The sequence below is a fragment of the Phaenicophaeus curvirostris genome, chromosome 8, assembly GCF_032191515.1.
Source record: "Phaenicophaeus curvirostris isolate KB17595 chromosome 8, BPBGC_Pcur_1.0, whole genome shotgun sequence".
Taxonomy (NCBI): domain Eukaryota; kingdom Metazoa; phylum Chordata; class Aves; order Cuculiformes; family Cuculidae; genus Phaenicophaeus; species Phaenicophaeus curvirostris.
Window position 1 is genome coordinate 3,706,717 of NC_091399.1, and position 21,778 is coordinate 3,728,494.

Consider the following 21,778-nt stretch of genomic DNA (forward strand, 5'->3'; position numbering starts at 1 on the left):
GTGAAAAGCCATCTATTGAATATGGAATACATTCTTCGTTATTAACAGAGGTGGAGGCAATTTTTTTTGGCTTGAGTAAGTGAATTCATCAATGTTCCTGAACACGGTAGTAACATCAGAGCATAAACTTTGATACAAACAGGTGTCTGGTTTTGTTTTATTTTTCCTGGAGAGACCGCCTTTATGTGCCTGTATTTTGCAAAGTAAATTAGAAAACTAGTTTCCATGGTTCTAATTAGTGTAGTAATTAAATTTGTTGCAATGTTACATTATGCATCTTGGAATATTTTTCTGCAGCCCTTATATTTTGTTTCTTATAGAAAAAGTCCAGAGCATTTCATAACTGACCATGAGTTTATTTCAAATATGAATGAAGAAAATTGAGATTTCCTTTATTTCTGAAGTATTTGATTACTTAAATATTGAGTAATGTTTTCTCAGAAATCCTTACTATTTCGTAGCTGTCCTCTTGACTCTGTCAACAGCTGTGTGCCAATCCCAATTCAAACCGAAGCTTTTGTTTTTTGTAAGATTTTATATTTCAAAATTCTACTTGAGTTAGAAAATTTTGACTCTCTGACTTTGCTTGAATGGTGGATAGAATTAAATATCACCAGAATTTATTTTTTTTATAATTTTATTGGAAAAAAGTTAAGCAAAAGAACTCATCCCTATCTTTCCTTAAGGGGGCCTGCAGTAAATCTGGGGAGGGGCTCTTTGTCAGACAATGTAGTGATAGGACAAGGGGTAACAGATTTAAGCTGAATGAGAAAAGATTTAGATTAGATATTAGGAAGAAATGTTTTACTGCGAGAGTGGTGAAGCACAGGAACAGGTTGCCCAGAGAAGTTGCTGATGCCCCATCCCTGGAGGTGTTCAAGGACAGGCTGGATCAGGCTTTGAGCAACCTGGTCATGTGGAAGGTGTCCCTGCCCATGACAGGGGGATGGAACTGGATGATCTTCAAGGTCCCTTCCAACCTAAACCATTCTATGATTCTAAAGGGTACAGAAGCATTTATATGCACTTTTCCCCCACCTCCCCCAGTCTGGTGTGTTTTAATAATACAGTGCTGTAATCCCAACTCCAGGTACTGCACAGATTACTTCAGGAGGACAAGTAGAATACAGAGCTCTGTCTGGAATTTGCTACATGGCATGGTATCATTTCATTGGCCTTATCTGGACTAGTGAACTCATTCTTGCCTGTCAGCAAATGACGATTGCTGGGGCAGTGGTTACTTGTTACTTCAACAGGTGAGTGCAGAATTGCCCCTGTGTAGCTTTGAGGGGTTTTCAGCATTTACTTTCAAACTTTTTCTAGGCAAAATAGTCTCAAGTAGACTGCAATTTATATCAATATCTCAGAATCCAATTTAATATAAAATAATATTGCTTGTTGAAGATCTTGAGTAGGATTTTACAATGTGCGTGATACAGATGTGACCCACCCTTACTGCTGAAGTTACTGGGCTAAACTAAACCTTGATTCAAGCCAATAGAACTCAGTGGGCTATGGTGAAATTGCCATTTTGAAGGCCCAGATTGCATTTGACCCTTTTCCAAGATATTGCATTGGCTCTAAGTGGAGATTCAATATATGGCTCCTTGGTAATTTTGTGTATTCATAGGCAGTTTAACCTCTTCCTAAGTGTTCATCCCTGCTCTGGGTTTCCATTTGTTCTGAATTCATAAATGCCTCTTCTGCTATGCTTTACTCATTCTGTGCAGATATTTCCAGTTAACTGTAAGTACTTTAACAGCACTGTATAGAATTTAGAGATTTGTAAAGAAACTTTTTTTGAATTTTGTATTACTCTGAAATGTAAATGTGGAGGAAATCAGGAAGAATCTCTACTTAAAATTATTTTTACTGTGTTTTAGTCTTGCAATACTGTAAAATGAAATTCAGTTGGTTTCCTGCACTGGAACAGTACTATTCTGTCTTTATGGTGGAAGATTTAAATCTTACAGTATGTTGTTGAGGTTTTTGACAATGACGAGAGTACTACACTGAAAACATATTTCCTGCTACGTATTTTATGATCTCTCTCACCCTCATTGCTCTGTTCCTCTACGCCCAGTGATGAGATTTTCTGATCTGTGAAAAACTCTGGCATGTTAAGGCATTTCTTGATTTTCTATTAGAAGAATATGGTGGCAATCTCAGTTTGTTTGAAAGGAACCCTTGAGGAAGGGGATGCGAGAGTGAGTCAGGGAGCCTGATGGAAGAGGGACCAGGGATCCTGGAACTGTGGCCACAGCCACTGGGGACCACAGGGTTCAGGCAGCTGAAGAGAGAGGCTTTGGGCTTCCCCATAACCCAGGTAGCATGTTTCAGTTGATGATCTCTAGAATGCATCCCTGGATATTTCCGTTGCTGATAGAAAGGCCTTCTGCAGAAAGGTTTCCAAGTGGTCTGTTCCCCTCCGCCCAGCAGAGGCAGCAGTTTCGCTGACTTGCTGGGTTGTGCGCTGCTGTGCATTTTGGTACGATACAGCATCTAAATCCCCAAGGCAAAGACACTGTCCATATCTTCTCCACACAGAGTAGGGAAGCACCTGTAGAAACCACTGTGATGACATTTACTGCTCTGTTAGTGTCTTCCGCTTTACAGCTATTTTTTACTGCTGCAGGAACTGGCCACAGAGTACAGAAGGTTCCTGCACCCAGTTGTATTGAAATAATTTTGTACATCTACTGTCAAGCTCTCGTCTTGCTTGCCAGGTGACATGTGCTGCATTGAGAGAGTTGGGCTTGGAAGGGGAAATGCGGTGATTCCTCTTCCTGGCTTTTAGGCTGTGAGGACAGATCGGCCCTGGGATGGGAGCACACAGTGCAGGAATGGGCAGAGGCTGGTTTGCTGCAAGAGCAGCCTCACCACCAAGGGCAAGGGTTATCTCAAGCTGTTCCAGCAATTCTGAGCTTGTCTGCTGTGTGTTTTTAATGTATTCCCAGGGGCAGCATCATAAAGGCATGTCACAAGAGTTTGTTTATGATACCTCACAGACAGGCTTTCTTCTTGGCTTGTAAGTGCTGCGAGGAAATGGCACGGCCTTTCCCTGCGGAAATCTCCTTCCACATCGCAAGCAGCAGTGTGCTATGTGGCCAACAGCCACAGTGGAATTGCAAACAGGGAGGGCAGGGGGTTATTTCAGCTGTATCAGCTTTACAGGTGACATGTTTGACATGTAGTACCATCTCTGAAAGTGGATTTTGTCTTCTTTCATTTCAGATGAAACATGAATACATGATTTCATTAATTAAATAGGATAAATAGAACTTTTTTTGCTTAATGATTACTTTCTATAACTTGTAAAGAGGACTCAGTCTTTTAAAAAACCTTCTTTGTTATTATTGCTGTTTTACGTGAGAGTTTATTTTCATCTTTATTTGCTTAGGTGTTATATGCATATTTACCTTGTCAGCCAGATGGTAAATTCCCAAGATAAATTCCCATGAGGCTGGCATGGGAATTTGACCCATGTCAGAGGCATTGCTGTTCTGTCCCTGTTTCAATTATATTCAGTTACTCCAGTGCCTCGATGTCACTATGCAAGGTTGAAATTAAGGTAGTATGTAAGCGTTTGCAGGACTAGGTTTTCCACCTGACTCTAGGGTGCTCAGCACAACAGCTTCTGATAGATTCAGTAAAAGGTGAAATACATGAAATACGTACATCTCCCAGTAAGTATAAAGTCAAGATTTATGGATTTGCACCAAAGTCATTGAGAGATGAACTAGGACCAAATTTTTAAAGGATTCCTCTTCCCTTTTCAGATACATCTGCAATATTTATCCTTTGCCCTGCTTACGTACATGACCTAACCCATGTAAAAGAGTCATCATCTGTCCCTTGTGGTTTTGAGAGCAGGTAGAAGGTCGTCTGGAAGTGCAGACTAGGTTCTCTGAAAGTATAATAATGTCTCTTTTATTACAAATCTTGTGATTCATTGTATTTGTTTAAAAAATGAGGTTCATATTTACTTGAGGAATATGTGATTCATTCCTTAACACTTCTAGAGTATTTTACACCAAATCTCTTTTTAGGCAGTCTTTGAAAGAGATGAGACAGAACTGAGGGAAACTAAAGCTCTAAAAAGAAGAGCAGGCTTTTAAATCAATGTGGGTTCTTTTTCCTCTTTCAAATGTCTGCATCTTTTGGGTGTGTCAAGATTACATTTTTTCATCACACAGAAAAAGTGGTTTTAAAATGAAAGCTGGGGTGCATGTGTGATCATTTGATTCAAGGCACTTCGTATTAAGAAAGATATTGAATGTCACAGAGCTCACAAGAAAATAAAGACAATTGGCAGCAGTGAAGAAAGGAAATTATTAAAAGATGATGTGATATTGAGTACAGGTTCACAGGATTTTGGAATAGTAGTGTTCTGTGTAAATCAAACAATCCTGTGGTAATATAAAATAAGAATACCAAAGAAGTAAAGCAAGCTTTGGCCCTGCTCAGTCCTGTAACCAGTTCTATCAGGCAGGTTCCTGGTTTTGCCTGGTACCTTGTGTGCATGCAGTGGACTCTACACATACAGAATTCACAGCACAGTATGAACTGCATACAAAACCATATGCACGTGGCTGACTATGTGCTTGTGCTAAAGTCATTTCAGGCTTGCAGGCATATAATGGACAGAGCTGGGTGAGACTTTGTCCTTAAGGGTAATTGGGTGTAGGTGGATGACCGAGCCGATCTTGAGCTGGTTTGGGGTCACACTTACTGTGTTTAGTCAGCCATTGTCTTGTGTTTCCTACCCAAAGCCCGAATTACAAGGAAAGTCTGCTCTTTTTTCTTGATCTATTTGGAAGCAAAGCAAGAAACCTTGTCAGACCCTGTTCTTGAGAGAATTCTTTTACTAGGAAAAGAAGGTGTGGAAAAGCATCCAAATTTTGATGTTCCAGCTTTTTAATTGTTTCTGTTAAAAATACCAAAACCGTTGTTCATTTTCCTCTTCAGTAGCAAATAAATTATTAACACAAGAGTAAGCTTTGTTCTTTCTATATTTCTCATCCTTGGTTAGCATTTAACTTGCAGAAACTCAGTCTTTTATATCCTAAGGTCTGACTGAGACTGTCATAGGTAAGGTTGTGTATGAGGGAAAGGAAATAGTGGTCCTGGGTAGAATAACTCATTTGTATTGCAATGTATGTTTCTAAGAGAGAAACCTGATGACTTAAAAAAACTCTGACTTATTCAGTATAAAATTACACTATCCCCCAAACTGTTCCCCTAGTTTTAAGACCAAAAATAATAAATGCAGCAACTACTTTGCTGGAATTTCCTATTTAAAATAATGTGGTATATTCACATATTTAAATACAACTTCTCAGCTGCAAAGTATTAAGTGTTTTGAGTGAGCTGCAATGATACCTTCAAGATCCTTGCAGAACTGTAATGCCTATCTTGATGTAATGTGTTTGATTTAAATCCTTACTGAAGTGAGGATTTAATAAAAATATAGAGAACATTTTAGCTCCACCCAGTCACTCTTATCACTGCCTTTTTATTTTTTAGTTTCTTGTGCAAACTTAGGAATCACGTAGAAAGATAGGACATCTTATTTGTGATATAAGGTCTGATTGTTATTTAAGTACTCAGTCAAATTGCTGCTTGTTCTGTTGCCTAAGTAAATTTTTCAGGGTTGGGCCAATTGCTTAGGAGGTGCTTTGTAGAAGGGCTTTTTCTGACTGTTGATCAGTATGGGTTTTTTTTATCCTCTGAAACACTTCTGTAAGGTATTTATAGTGTTAATTTTATTGATTTTTTTTTTTAAACAACATTTGAAAAGGGGTGGGGAAGTGGCTTTAAGTTCATTTCCTGGTTTTCATATAAATTCTTGAGAGCTGTGTCATACTGCTTTCTGTAAATGATTGACATTACACTGACCTTTAGAAAGGAACCAAGAAAATAAAACTTGTATTTAGGCCATTCTTTTCTCTTTCCTTTTTGATTTTGAGAAACACGTTATTTCTCCAAAACAATACAGGTTAGTGTGCAGCAGAATTACAAGCGCTTTAGGCCAAACTATAATTCTAAACATCACGTATGATATTCCCTTTTTTTGTGTATTCCATTTTAAAACAAAGCCTGTTCTATGAAAAAAGTATGAATTATCTGACCAAGATTTACAAGAAAATTCAACCAAACTGCAACAATAAAAGTAGATAGTAGATCTCGTTTTTACATGGGAGAGCTTGTGATATTTTTTCTAGTTTTAATTTTAATGCTAAAGCAGACATAGCGGATTCATCCTTTCAGACTAAAATCTTGCAGAAACAACAGTCAAATAAAAGGTTAAGGAGAATAAGAGATGTGACAGAAACTGGGAGCAGCATTCAAGGAAGTATTCTCAGCTCTTGTTCACTTCTGGTATTTTCCATTCTGGGTTTTTTCTAGCTATTTTTCCATTGAAACAGTCATTGCTTAAGAACTAAACTAATCCAATAAAAGTTATAAACTTGGCTGCTTTGCTTTGGACTAATGTGAACATTCAGATGAATTCAATAGGAAAACTGGAGTTGTTCAAGTGGGAAAAGAGACACCAGCTTAATTCTTTACATTTTCAATACTGAAAAGATACAATGGATATATTCTTAAACAAGTTTCTAAAACATTTTTAAATTGCTTGTTTTTCTTTCTAGAAATAAAAATAGCCCACCAGCCCACCCGATCCTGTCTTCCATATCAGTTCTTTTTTGCTATCATCTAGGAACTGCTGTGAAAGGCTCATTTCTAATCACAATACTGAGAATACCAAGGGTTGTTCTCTCGTACCTTTATAATATCCTAAAACAAAAGGTAGGTATATGCTTCTGTAATACTGTAAAAATGGTATTTAAAAAGTGAGATTAATGGAAAAAAAAAATGAAGAATTTAATTCTTGCTTAAAAATAGATGATATGATATATCATATCATATCATATCGATGTTATCTTTTATCCCATTATCTTAATTAAGAAAGCTTTTTCCATGTGCTTCCTTTACTTTTAACTCCCAACTGCAATATTTCTAAATGCAGAAAATACCAACATTAAAACCCACCTTTATTTAGGCATCTTATATACAAGGATTTTTATGAAGGATAAAAGGAAATTTTGGTAGAATGCCCTTTTTAAAATGTTTGCATGATAATATTTAGAAAAGCAAAGGTAAGTAAGAACATTATTGTTGCATGTAAAAATACCTTCTAGAAAAGATTTCATCCACCTTGTAATGAGTTTATAGAAAGAATGTATGAAATAAAAACTATTCCAGAGATTTGTGTAGGATCCAAACCACATTTTTTAAGATATATAAAAAAAATATAGCTAAGCTGCTTGGATTGTTGCATGCCTTCTTTCTATATTTGATGCATCTTCACATCCTTATCTTCTGCTAGAAATGTGCCATTGCAGTTAGTTCTGGTACTTCAGCAAGGAGAGAGAGCTGTCATGAAAGCACAGCTCTGTTTTTAGAGGAAGATGTAGGCAAAGTTTTTAGATGTCTTTTCCTTTAGAGTTTACCTTGGCCTTGAAGCATGTTATGACAAAGTATTTGCATTGACCATTTCTGATACCTGTGAGGCATGTGTGTGGGGTGTAGTTTGTGAATGCTTAAAAGCTCGTTGTAATAAGTTATTGTAAAGATGTGTGACTGGGTTTCTGTCTATTTCATGTGCAACCTTTTGCTTTAAAACTTAGTGAATTGGATCAACTGAGAACTTTATTTAAAGATAAGTGGGATGAGTTGTGCTGAAAAGAAGAGAGAGTATTTTCAGCCTCTAGAGGAAGCAGAGTAAGTGGACTTGTTGGATGCGCAGTTTTGTAACTGAATAGCTGTAAAAGATTTAACTAGCGAAGAAAGATTATTTGTGTCTATAGCAGTGTGTTACGAGTGCCTTTAGGTCCAGTTGCCAAGCATTCAGCTGAGGGTGTAACATGACCCATAACTGTATTTGCTCCTAAAGAGGCTATAAATTGCTCAGACCAGCCTGTGACCCCACTCCACAGAGGATACACACACACACAGAGTAACCTTGCTCCTTCCCATGGCAGCAAAGACAGGCTATGACCTCTTTCCATTGAGGTTCTCTCCACAGAGGGTGAGAGTTGTGGTACTGTGGATTGGTGAAGCGATGCTGCATTCTTGTAGAGCTTGCCCAGGCTTTGCCATCCTTGCAAAAATATGCTCCTGTTTTCTGTGAACAAGAGGAAAAATCGAAAGTCTGCAAGCTTGCTGGTAAATTTACAGATGTTTGCTACACAGCAGTCCTCAAGCAGAGTCAGAGAGGAGATTGCTGTTGAAGTCCCTTGCTCTAGGTTTTTAATAAACCATACTTACTGAGATTAATACTGTTTTATTAAAATTATCTTTCCAGCAATACACAGCAAGATCAAATTATTTCTGTGCTGTCAGGGATTTGCATGTGCAGTCATCATTTTAAAGGAACTATTCCTGGAATAATTCCAAGAACTTCTTAGGAAAAACATGGGGAGGTTCGTGGTTTCTGCACAGCCAGTGGTAGTTATGGGGAACTGAGTTTTTCATATAGTGACTGGAAGAGCTCTGCTTTCCAAAACAAAAGCATTCTGACCACTGAAAAAAAGAGGTTAAAAAGACTCAGCTATTGCTGAGAAAACCAGCCAATTAAATATGGAAGGCTACCGTGGCTACTAATATGGTTTTTGCTTGTCTTGCTTGGTAAAATCTTTATAGGATGAACAGTTCTGAGCTCATGATGTGATAGAGATGGGGTGGGGAACAAACACTGAGCTTTCCTGCTCTTGTTTTAGTATGCAATTAATATAGACCAGTGATATATGAATGATCTAATACATGGGTTTTGTCCCATCCTGAAAAATAAATGTGTGCTTTGAGGGTTCATACAAGTCCTCCTACCCATTCTTTTATTTTTGTTCATTAGAGTGCCATTCATTTCAGAACTGTGAAGGGTTTTTTTTATAAACAAAAATGTTAAAAATCTGTTGGTGTACTCACTGGTCACTGCAAAGTACTGTAAGGGTTACTGAACTTGCCTGCCTGATTTGTTCTCCAAGCAGCTGTTAGCTTACAAAGCTGCTTGCAGCACTTATTTTCTTTTCCCAGAAAAGAATCTTCTATCCGCAGGAAATAAAAAATATATTCGGGTCATCAGTCATTAGTACTGAATGGTTGGCATTATAACCAGTTCTTATAATCCAAAAGGGAATGTCTGCTGCATAAGTGAAGGCTTTGTTAGAAGAGTCAGTCACCTGTAAAACAAGTTTTTATAAAATGACAGTTTTGTTTCAGTCTTTTTCTGTGTCCAGTAATCAAGCATTTCATTTTATTGCAGGAGAGTGCATGTGCAAAGTGCCTGTTCAAGTGCTGTTTCTGCTGCTTTTGGTGCCAGGAAAATTGCTTAAGATACTTCAACCAGGTACACTATCGTCTCTCTGTTACTCAAGCATCTGCATGCCTAGTTGAGAAACCATGTGTGTATGCTGGGACATACCATTTAGCACAACCAAAGCAAATCTAGTGCACGCGAGCCAAAGTTTCCTGCTGGTCACCTAAACAAAACAAACAAAAAAGTCTTCAAGTGTAGGTGGAGCTTGATGCGAAGAAACAGGGAATTGGCAAACATGCAAGGTGCAAGATTCTAGAAAACTTGTTTAAGCAGCTTGAGATATCCCTTTCAGAGGGTCACTTGCTATTTCTGAAGGTAAGAAGACTTAACGTTTTGTTGAGTTGTGCCAGCCAGACTACTGAAATGCAGAGGGTCCAGGTGGAAGGAAGGAAGCAATGAAGAAGTAGAGATGCACGTGGAGATTTGTTGCTAAACTAGCTACAGTATTTTCCACCTGAAGGTCCTGAATGAAGAAAATTGAATTCCTGGATAATTTCCATTATCAATATGTCTGGGAATATGATACATGATGAAAAAGCCAGATGATATAATATTCTCTTTCTTTGAAAGACAATTTTGTTTTGTTAGTAGTTTTGTTTTAGACGTGTTTTTATTGGAAGTGGATGATTTCTGACATACAGCAGTTTTTCAGATACTTGACTCCTACTTTTTCTGCCCTGATCCTTTTCTCCAATTGTTTTCCAGCTCTATATACATCACTGGAAATAGTTAATATTTCTCTTTGTCCATCCCCTTTTGTTATCTCCGGTAACTGCAGTGTTCTTAATGTGAAAGTGAATCGGATCTTCATGCTGATTCCTAACTCTCCCACTGTTGTATTCTTGTTCTCTTTGCTGAGGCTGTAGTGAAGTAAACAAGACAATTCTGATAAAGGTCTGACTTCTGCTGTAAAGTACATGCATAAATTAAACTTAATCTTGGCCAACTACAAAGAGAAAGTTTTTCACTTAGTTCAGCCTAGATTAAATACTTGTGCAGTGAAATCGCTGATTCTAGATGATGAATTTTCCAGACTTAAATTTTTAGGTAGATCTTATGGTTACTGACTTGGTGAGGAATCCCAAAGTTCGTTTTGACTCCAGGCTTTCCATTTGTAGTCACCTTTTCCCCTTGGCTTCCTGCCTTTCAAAGAGATATCCAGCATCCCAATGTTTACTTTCTCCAGCTGTTGTACGCTGTGTGTTTGTTAAAAGGAGAATTAATTACTGTAATGTTCTTCCTTTTGTTTCAGAAGGCTGTATTGTAGCTTTTGTTCCCTGGAAAGATTTCCTGTTTCCTAATCTATTTTAGGCAAATTTCTGTTTTCATGCGAGTTGTGGATTTTAACCTAGTGATCATAATACTGTGTTTGCTGTTAGATAATTATTTGAACATCTTTTTTTGCAAAGATTATGGTGTTCCATATGTTCCAAATCCAGGGCAATTTGGACGAGGGTTGGAGGAGATGAAAAACAAGAACACTTTGTAAGATTTTAATAGAAATTTTATCTCTACAAGGAGCTAACATTGGTCTCAAATTATTTCATTTCATGGGTAATTAAGTTATCTAATAATTTTTTTTCTTTCTTTCCTATAAAGAATGTATTCAAGTCTCTTTCTTCAATTTTGTAAAGTCTGCAGCCAAACGGGAAAAAAGGAAAAAAAGAGCGGAGAAAAAAGACAAGTCTGCAGTTTTAAGCTACTTAACATATGGCATGATTAAGAGAAGTACTGAACTCTTAAGAGCTCTTCCTGAGATCACTGAAAGCTGCTGGGTACAGCCTTGAAATTTCACATGGGTGTTGAACATGGACTTGAGAGTAGGCTTGAGAGGGATTTAAGGTTGCTTGTACCTATGTTTCCAACACTTTGAAAGCACTTTTTAGTTTGGATTTTGATTTTTATGTGAGTTGAAAGTATTGAAGTGTGGAACAGCTGTTATAAAAGTTGGTCCAAAGCTAATTTCCTTATTAAATTTTTGCATTTTATTCTAGTATTACTTTCACTATAGTAATAAGACTGCCATTACCTGAATCTCTGAAAACCAAACCAAATCAAAACCTTCTCCATTGCTTCTGTTCTATTTTCTTCAACCTTTTGTTATATTGCTTAGATTATTTGATGAATTCCTGCAGCTCCTTCATCCACAAGTTTAATCAGGATTAAACAAAGCCCATTGTTTGTCCCTGTAGGGGACCTGCAGATGAAAAACAGGTGGTGGAGGAATTAACACGGGTGGTGGAGTGTGAGCTTATTTCTGCCCACACAGTATCAACCAAGTGCTCTGTTATGTTATCAGAGTACTTTTTGGGCTGAGGTGCCATCTTTCAGATAGGATAATGCTGACTTTGATAGTTGCATGCATCCCTGAAGTGACTTATTCTCTGCAGGCTCAGTTAAGGTTTGTTTAGCTCTCCTGGAACTTAACTGAAACAGGGACAGAACGGTACCCTGTCACCCTCCCATTGTGCCAGAGGGCTGCACTCAGTGCTGACAGTTGCTATATTTCCAGTGGTGGTTGTTGGAGGAGGGGTAATGTAAGCCCAGCATCCTGTGCAGATTGCAATGTGGATAATTACGTTCTGCCTTCCTAAATTTCTCTTGTATTTGCAACTGGATCCTGTGCTAAACTGTGGTGTAGTGTTGCTATGTGCTGTTAAACAGTTCACTCCTTAAGCTGTTCCATTTCGGTCATGGGCAAAGTGATTCATGTGTGTGTATAATCCATTAGTAACAATTGTAAAGCACTCTGGGTTCTATCTGGATGAAAAGTGCTTTGTGAATATAAAGTCATTATCCTTACTTGACAGTTCTGTTTGCCAACACTTGTCAGAATTACCACAGATTTTTCATCTTCTGGCTCTGATGGTCTCAGTATGTTCCAGATAAACATATTAAATAATTTCAAGTAAAATCTGGGAGAATGAAATTTCTCTTCCGTAAAAAGAATATGTGGTTTGGGAGCTACAAGATCTGTCTGTCTCCTGCTTTCTTAAATTGTAGTTGCAGTCTTACCTTCCGGTACATCAAAGTGCTTGTTTGGGTGTTTGTATTTTTTTCCTTCACAGACCTGTTGCAGTAACTCTTTTTTTTTTTTTTAAAAACAATATACCTATTTTCAGGGTAGTTTTGCTTTTCTGTGTCTGCTTTGGTTCATCTACAGCCAGTTGGCAAGGAACTGCTCCACAGTGCAGCACATGGATTTCTGAAGGAGTTACTGAGCAGTATGTGGTTTCTCTATTTTCATCAGCACCGTTACTTGCAGTGTAGCCTTCCTGGCCCTGTGGTAGCCATTACCAGTTCTGGCAGTGTGCTAGCCTGCATTTTACTGGTACTGAGAGCCTGCACTGATACTGAAAGCCAGCAACTGTCCAGTGTGAAAAAACAGAAGCAAACCTGTCTTATAGTCATCTATCCATGGCACTTGGTTGTCTCTTAAACTTTGGATGGAAGCCTATCAGGAGGTTGTAGTCAAAAGCCTTGTGGAGAGGTGACCTAGATAAAACCAGAATTCATGCATGCTAATGTAAGTACAGTTCTCTGTTCTGCCAAACGCATTGTGCCTCACTCCTTCAAATACTTATTTTTCCTCCCAAAAATAATACTGTGTTTAATGTTACTGGCAAAATTGCTGCTAGATGATAAGGTAAATTTTCAATCATCTTGAAAATACAGTTGGCTAATATGTTCATCTTCAGTGAAATCATATTGTAACTGTTTGTTTTCCCTCTAGAGGCTTTGTGTATGAAATAAAGTTCCTGCCGTGTAGGGTGAACCGTGTAGGGTGAACCATGTAGGGGATAGAGATGAATAAGACTAATACTTGCTTTGGTACCTTTCTCCTCTTCCCTATCTATTAAAAAAGAGAGAGAGAGAGAGAGAAAGAAAAGAAAATGCAATGAAGCAAGTGACCAATATTTCAGTGCTTTTAAGCAGAGCAGTTTATGAACAGCTCTCTGGAAATAATCAGCTTGATTTTATTTCAGAAATCCCAAATGAGAACATTGTCACACTAACTGCAGAAACTGCTGTAAGCTACTCCAGTAATGATGCAATCATGATGCAATGGGCACTTAAAGTGGGATCCCTGTGGTCCAGCCCCTGTGGTTGTAATGGAGCCCAGGTGCAGCAGTGCAATACTGTAGGAAAGGGCACCCAGCTACCCTCCAAGGAGAAAATTGTGTTGGTACTATCCAGTGGATGACAGCAGGGAGGGGTAGATGATACACAGATGACTGCAAATATAAGATGGAACAGAAACAAAGTAAAGTTGTGCTTGTTGGACTGATGGGGAAAATTTGGGAGGCTATTGAAGGGTTTTTAACAGATGGTAGCCTAAGAATCAAAAATAACCATTTCTGTATTAGCTGTGTGCTTATTGGTTGGAAGTGGGGGAGGAGAATATTCTGTGGGTTTGTCAACCCACGGACAATAGCCTTTAGTTAACAAGGTTGCAGAAAGGGCAGATTCAGCCTTTGCCATTGTACAAGTTGCTGGTTGTGCGATCAGAGTTAAGGCAGGAGGAAATAATCTGGTGTGTCTAATTTGACGAATGATAAGAGCAAGCCCATTAACTGTCTATGAGCGTATTAAGTAGAGAAGGAGCAGGGAAGTAAGGATAAGAGCCAAGACAAGATCAGCAGGAGAATGAGTGCCTGTAAACCATTCATGAGTAAATCTTGTCTGGAAGTTGGAATAAGATTCCCAAGGACCAGAGGGACAACTGTCTGGAGTAGCTCCAAATTTAAGGGCTTGGAGAGGGAAAAGCCTTAAGTAGTTTAAAGAGGGAACTTTCTACTTACAAGAAGAAATTGTATAATGTGCTAATCTGAAATATCCAGGGATTGGAGTGGCTGAAATTCCCTTCCAGTGTTACATGTCCTCATCTCTTCAGCAGAGCCTCACAGGCCCACATTGCTCTGATTTCGCACCACTGTCTTAAAGACAACATAGAGCTTTCTCACTGGGTCAGTGACTGCTGTACAGCAGCCACAGAAACATCATTAATTCTTGCTACCACTGGATTTTGTTTTCTGAAGGGATTCCACTGGCAGCTGTGACACTTGCGAGCTAAGACACTTCAAAGTTCAGCCTGAGCCACACAGCGTTGCAGTGGGTGTAGGTAACCAGGGCAGCCCCCAAGAGAGTTGGCAGCAGCAAAATCAGATCAGGCTGAAAATATTTAAGCGGAAGACCAGAAAAAGCTGTAGCGAGATGTGAGTCTAGCATGTCTCTTGCCTCTTTTTTCAAGAAGATTCTGTTGCTATGGCAATCCTCTCTTCCCCAATCTCATTTTATTAAAGCAAGTCCTAGAATGGAGGACTGAATTCAGCTGTTACACAAAGTAGCGATTATTCTCAACAGTTGGGGAACTTAGAGCCTGGATCTGAGCCACAGAGTCTTTCTCATGAAACTAGCAGGTCAATTTTTCCAAGACCCTTGACATTCTGTGTTGTGAGGCACAGAAGGATGTATTCTTTAAATAGTTTTTTTTGCATACTGTGATATTTGTATATATGTAAACATTCACATTCCTTATTTATCCATCCTGACACTGAGAAACGAGTGGCTAGTTCCCAGGCTCCAAGCCAGAGGAGGCTTGTTTTCTTCACAAAGGTGGTGACTAGTATCAACTTGCTGATGTAAGGATGAAGGCTGTTCCTGACCCACTATCTCCCATGCTTTCTGATCAATGGTATGTTATCAATGCCATTATTACTTGCTTGCCACCGTAGCAGAGATTACCATTGTAAAGCATCAATTAATTAAGCAATGATAAAAAACATAATAGTTATATTGGGTCATACTAAATCTCCACCCATGTCCAGCAGTGGTTTTGAGTGAATGCTAAGGTAGAATGAGTGTATATTTCCTTGTGTCTATGCTATTTCTGAACCTATTTTCAGTATAAGGACTTCTTGAGCTGAGTATGTTCTATGTGTTTAATAACTCATCATGGATCCCTTTTCCCTGAACTTTCCCAGTCTCCCTTGAGCTCATGTGAACTTCCAGCAGCTAAAGCATCCTTTGTCCAGCAGTTCACAGCTTACAGACTTACAGTGAGAAGAAATACCATCTGTTTTCAAATTTGGCTCCTACTACTTTGTATGGTCCTCCCCCTGCCTATTCTTTGTTCTGGAAGAAACAGCAAGCCATCTAACCCTGCCTACCCTCTCTGCATTTTTCATGATTTTGTAGCCCTCTTACGGCATCCTCTTTCAGTCATGTCTTTTCCAGACAGAGGAGCCTGGTGCACTCGGTTGTTTCCCAGACAGAAGACATTCCATACCTTTTGGATCATTCCTGCTGTCCTCTCTAACATTTTCAAGTTCACTAAAGCTTTTGTGCATGGGAAAAGATAATACATTCTGTAGAAAAACACATTCAAATAACCTGTTTCTAAATCATAGCAGATTCTTAACTGACTATGGTCAACCATCTTAGCCCTCACAACTACCTTTTCCTTGGAAGGAATTGGGTTGTTGCACATACCCTGCAACTGAAAAATTAATGGAATATCTCTGCTTCTTAGTCCAAAGTGCAAAATTATTTGCCAATATTGGTCATAGCTTGTGTGTGTTACGTGGATAAGGATGAGAAATCGTTTGAGCTCCCCTCTGTGCAACTTTAGGTTTCATGGAAATGTACATTTGCTTAAACGTTAGATGTGTATTTTCTTAGTGAGAATGCATGGATTGCTATGTAGCTGGATGGGATCAGGGTATGGCATCTGCATGGGAAACTTGAGAATTATGAAGGAAGTGGATGAAGCCACAGTCCAGGCTGAACAAGAACCCCCTGCCCCCCAGTGTTTGGAGGTTTTTTTCTGAGAAATTTGGTTTTTGCCAAAAGGTAGAGATCACTTGGCTAAGTCTTCAGCTTGTACTAGTGACATTCTTGCTTCACCTGGGTCAATGACCAGTTTTGTAGCTCTTAATTCATTTCTGTGTCATTCTCATTCCTTCTATAATGTTGGATTTTTACTTGGCAGCCTTTCTTGCTTGAGTGTTATGACTAGTTGATAGTTATGCGATTTGCTGAAGTTGCAATTGTTATAAATGCCAGTTTCTATCAACTGGTTTGTAACATGATAAATCCCTGTGCAGGTAGTATTCAGTCTCCAGCATTATTTTCAGTCTTTCCCAGATAACTGTTCTAGTTAATAAATATCAGAAATTCTTTTCGTTGCACGTTCCTCAGATACCAAAGCAGCTAATTCAAGAGTGCAAACAAATGGTTATTTGTTTTATGTTTGGAAACAATGTTTGTACAAGTGCACATGCATGTTCAACATTCTTTTTATTTTTTAAAACAGAACATTTTATGCTATTTATAATGAATACAGAATCTCTGTTTAAATTATTGGCAAAATTTATACTGACCTCACCAGATCAGGATCTGCTCTGTAAATTTAGTTCTTACAGAACAAAAACAAACATAAAAACCCCTTTTCCACTTAGTGTCTTAATTCCTGCCTGTTAGTGGGAATGATGAAACAGCCTTAACTCACAGCACGTTATAAAGATGGGTCTGTCCATGTGTGAAATATGCAGTGACAGCTACGGACAGGAGGCAGAGGAGGATTTTGACTAGAGGGTGCTCCACCTGTATCGTGGGGAGAGGGTAGCTCAGCGAGGCTGGCGCTGGCCTTACCCAACTGCCAGTGGTCCTGCTGCTGCATCCTGGGCTGATGCAGCTGTGGACGAGCTCGCTGGCTGTTGAGTTTCCTCACAGGGGACGGCAGTGAGCTGCTTACAGACCTCTTGGGTTGGGTGAGGCAGGGAGAACACAGATGCTTCCCTTTCAGAAGTGCAGGCAACCGAGAAGCCAAAGGTATTGTAGTCAATGCCTGACTGAGCCAAAGAGTCTGTCTTGCTGCTGGTCCTCTTACAGCACTCCCCAGGGGAAGAAGCAGCACAAGGATAAATGAAAGTTAGCGCAGAAAGCTTTTTTTCCTATTTAGGAATGAAGCATGCTTGCTTGTTTGAACAGATTTTTATTCAGATTTTATGCAGACACTCTTTATGTTTTTGTAGAGTTCAGTGAAGTCTTTGATTTCTCGTAGAGTAGGCAATAAATCCGTGGTCTTTATTTATACTTCTTCCACCTATGGCTATATTTGCTGCCATGTAAGTACAATATTTACAGAATGTCACTGTTTACTTCTACTCTTTTTTTCTTACTATTGGAGAAAAAAAATCTTCGTCATATATAAAAATAACTAATATCTACAATGAAGAAACAAAAGACCTTTGACTGCATTTACTTTTTTTTCCTCTGTATTATTTTAAGATATTGCCAATATAGCTTTGCTATGCTAAAGCGTGTTACAGAAATTGCTGTGGGGTAAAACTGGCCTCTGCAAAAATAAATTTCCTCTGCCTTCAGATATCTGAAGCTATTCTATGTTTTGATTTGTAAGTAAGGAAAAACAGATTTTTGAGCAGGAGGTGTTTTGCAGTAGGCCAGTATAATTCACTTTCAGCAAACCACTTATTTTTTTTTCACTTCCAGGTGAAGCAGAAAGTACCCTTAAGCACCAAGTACATGTTGGGGTGTATAAGGTTCCTTCCAAACAGTAATCCTTTGCACATCGTGGTTCTTACTGACTGTACCAGATGTAACTAATGTTTTGTGGTATAATTCACCTTCTTATATTTTGAGTAAAGGGAAACTACTCATAAGACTTGCTGGTAATGTTCAGCAGACATTTCAGGGCCATGGGTAAAAGCTTTTCAATTGTCAACTTTTAAATGACTTGGTAAGTACGTAGTTTGATTGTTCCATTTATGTAGTTTGCCAGCAGTCTTGGAGATAGATTACCAGCAAATGAGCAAGTAAGTTTGAACAGTGTGTGTGAGGAAGTGTTTTGTACTAATAGTGCTATATTCATTCACAAAAATTAAGGTAGAGAACTTTGGTGTTTTAAATTAAATTGGATAAAGGTGGGTTCAGAAATTTATTTAGTCACTATTCTAGCATCTGCTAGTGGTGGAAATTATGTAGAAAAAACATTTGAAGCTAGAAGCATAGTTATTATAGTCACTTAAATTAAAATTGCCATATTATGGGAAATAACTGTACTCATAAATTCTGTATTTCCCAATAGAGTTTAAGGCTTCACATGTTGCTGAAATAAAATGTTGATTATAAGGGTCTCTCCTCTCTCACTGTGTTATTATCTTCTCTCATTTCAGCATGCATACACAACTACAGCCGTAAATGGGACAAATTTTTGTACATCAGCAAAGGATGCTGTCTTTATTTTGGCAAAGAATTCTGCTAAACTTGCATCCATTAGCTGTTTTGGAGATTTTATCCTGTTTCTAGGAAAGGTAAGAGGAAGTACTGTTGTGTAAGAATGAAGTGAAAAATCAAGGTTTGATTGTCTTTTCTTATACCTGAAGCAAGTAAGGTTTATCATAGTTAAACTCAGTGTTATTAGTGTTGTAAAATGAGTTTGGGAGAAAAGATTATGTTTGAGGAATTTAATCATTTTCTTAGTCTTTACAGAGGTATTTAGTTAGGTAGTTAGGTTTTAGTCAGGTCCTTGTCACCACTCTTACAGTTCCCATTGCAATGAATCTTTGGTAAATACATAGCAAAAGATTCCCTCTGCTCTACCAAATTTACACGCTGAATTGAACACAAAGTGTGACAACTCCGTGATGCCAGAAAGCAGGTAGCTGTTTCTCGGATGAGATTTACTGCTAAAATATTAATTGTAATGTATTTGTCTTAGGGGGGATTTTGGAGGGGTGTGTGTGATTTCTTTTGTTTAAGAAGCATTTATAAATGATTACTGAGGCTGCATTTCTCTCTTGCTGCCCTTTGCAGGTGTTTGTTGTATGTTTTACTGTTTTTGGAGGATTGATGGCGTTTAACTACCATCGGGAGTTGCAAGCTTGGGTAGTTCCACTGTTGCTGGTTGGATTTTTTGCCTATCTGATGTCCCACAGCTTTCTGTCTGTGTTTGAAGTGACAGCAGATGCCATGTTCCTTTGCTTTGCTATTGATATGGAAACAAATGATGGATCTGCAGAGAAGCCATACTTTGTGGATCTGGAACTTCTGGTAAAATACAAAAGTGATAAAAGCAAAGATAATTGGGCTATTCTAAGCTTTTGGGACTTTTCTTTCCTCATGACCTATCAGTTTGAACCTAGGACCGGTGCTATTTCCTTTCCAACACCTTAGAACAGGATGGAGCAGAAATAGAAGTTATATGTGAATTTATAAATGGAAAGGAATGGCTTCCTCTGGCTCGTGTGCACTAGCTATGATCTGCTGTCTTCTCTTAGATCGTACCCTGTAAGTAGTGGCTGACTTTTTAGGCCTTACTAGATATATGTTGTTGCTAATGAAAAAATAGAAATAAATAGATGAGCTAGCAACAGAGGCCGATCTGTGAGATGCCCTAAGATTAGATATTTATATTTGTTGTGATTTACTGTACAGTGATGAACAAAAGTAAACAAGGAGTGTCTTGTTGCCAGAAGCAGGTCAAGTAACTGTCTGCATCCTATGGATGCTGTAGTTCTGAACAAACTTCATGCAACCTCAAGTTGCTCTTCTTCATACCTATATGTATCCTTCACCAAAATACTGTCTTCTGTCTCTTGATTAAATTCTTCTTCCTCTGGGCTGATTGATCTGTGTCCTTACCTTCATAATTACTGTATTTTATTACAGGCATGTCCATGGAGAATCATTATGTGGCTGATAGCGATGGAGAGTTTTAGTTAATGGCCGTATCTGAAGTATTTGAATGTATATATACTACCCCTTTCATATTAAGAGAATATTTGAAGATGCCGATGTGTTTTCCTTTCATGCTGTTTTTCCCAGTTCTGTCTTTTCCTTCATAAACCATGTGGCAAAGAAAATCTTGGTGATTCATGAAAAACAAACTCAGCAGCCAGCATAGCTTGTACGATACGAATTTTCTGGATGGATTTCTTCAGGACAGTGTTAGAAGAGCTGGTTTGGTTTTGTTGTGTTTTTTTTTTTTAATGCTGCTGTTAGATTCTCTGTAAGGTTCATAGAATTTCGTTGAAAAAAACCCAACAAAAAGGCAGCCTAAAGATAGGCTTAACCACTTGTGCAGAAGAAAGTAGATAGATGTTCTTTGGCCTTGAGTCAGAACAGTACTTAAGCATGTGTCCCTAATAGGAATATGTTACTGAATGGAAAACTCTGAAGCCCTGACCTTTGTTCTTCTCCCTGTGTTCTGCCAAATGCTGAAATACTTCTTAAGCCAATTCTTCATGAAGCAAACATACTTTCCTTTCTCCAGTTCCAAAATCTGTGGTAGTTTCTCTTTAACTCTGGTATTAGTTCCTTGTAATTAGCCGTCTTACAACCTTGGGTGAAGAAAGGACTTCCCAGAGGGGTAAGAAGTCTTCCTAGCAGGGCAGGCTGTATAACCTTGTACAGAAAAACTGAGGACAGCACTTCCAAACTCCTCCTTGTTGTGTGATCAAGAGTCAGTTTACTCACATAGCCAAGAACTTGGAATTTACCAATGTGTGAAGGCATTTGACCTGAGGACATCTGTGTTACAATCAGGTTACAAATGCCTGGGAGTGGAAGAGAGGCTCTGTGTGGCTCTCAGGATGATACACAACAGTGGGCAGAGAGCGGTCTGAGGGATTTCAGACAGCCAGAGTCCTCGTTCCTGTAGTAGGAGGTGTGACAGATTCTTGATTCATCCTTCTCAAGTTGCATTCATCACCCTTGTTGCCTCTGCAGAATCCCTCCCAGTATCACTCAGTGTCATCCAGCTAGGAACCAGCTATAGTGTCTTAGCCCCAGGCTAATTACCTTCTTTTCCCAGGTATTTTTATCTGCATAATGGTTTGCATTTCCTAATGACCTCACCCTATTTTTGCCTTGTAGAACTTTGTGAGTCAGAGTAACAGGTTAACTGAAGGGCAAAAACACAGGAGACCTTTCCAGGACAATGAAGACGGGACAGAGCTCCAACCTATGGTGAGACAGGAGTGTAGGATATATATTTATGTGCCAGTTAATGTGTTTGCCTTTGTGTCCCCAAAAGAATGGATGTAGGCTGTCACATCTGATGTCTCACGGCAACCAACGTGCTGTACCCAGTGTCCTGTTTTCCCTTCTGCTGTTTTCCCTGCTCGAGGAACCCTGTGCTAGTACAAAATGGACAGATTTTTGTTCTGATTCTTCTTCCCGTTCCCCAGGATGCTCAGCAGCAGAAGAGAAAGATTGGCAAGGGGATGAGAGATAAATCTAGTTCAGCTGGCCCTTCACCTGTCTGCTGTAGCAACATCAGAAGAGTGTCAGGCTGCTTGATTTCAGTTCCAGAGCTGCAACATCAGGGCTTAGAGACCTTCCCTCTCCACCCCCACCCTTTTAATTTCTTTCTTT

The 21,778-nt window shown here is 38.9% G+C and overlaps 1 protein-coding gene across 2 annotated transcripts in view; it reads left to right on the top strand.

Moving 5' to 3' along the window:
- SLC44A3 (solute carrier family 44 member 3) overlaps nt 1-21,778 on the top strand; it is a 39,645-nt gene that overhangs the window by 16,921 nt on the left and 946 nt on the right. The window contains exons 9-14 of one of the 2 annotated variants that reach the window (XM_069862143.1): nt 1,091-1,256; nt 6,654-6,810; nt 9,326-9,409; nt 18,577-18,714; nt 19,217-19,453; nt 21,278-21,370. In XM_069862143.1, coding sequence (XP_069718244.1) covers nt 1,091-1,256; nt 6,654-6,810; nt 9,326-9,409; nt 18,577-18,714; nt 19,217-19,453; nt 21,278-21,370 — 875 coding nt within the window. The remainder of the gene's footprint in view (nt 1-1,090; nt 1,257-6,653; nt 6,811-9,325; nt 9,410-18,576; nt 18,715-19,216; nt 19,454-21,277; nt 21,371-21,778) is intronic. The other variant, XM_069862144.1, reaches the window with a different exon arrangement.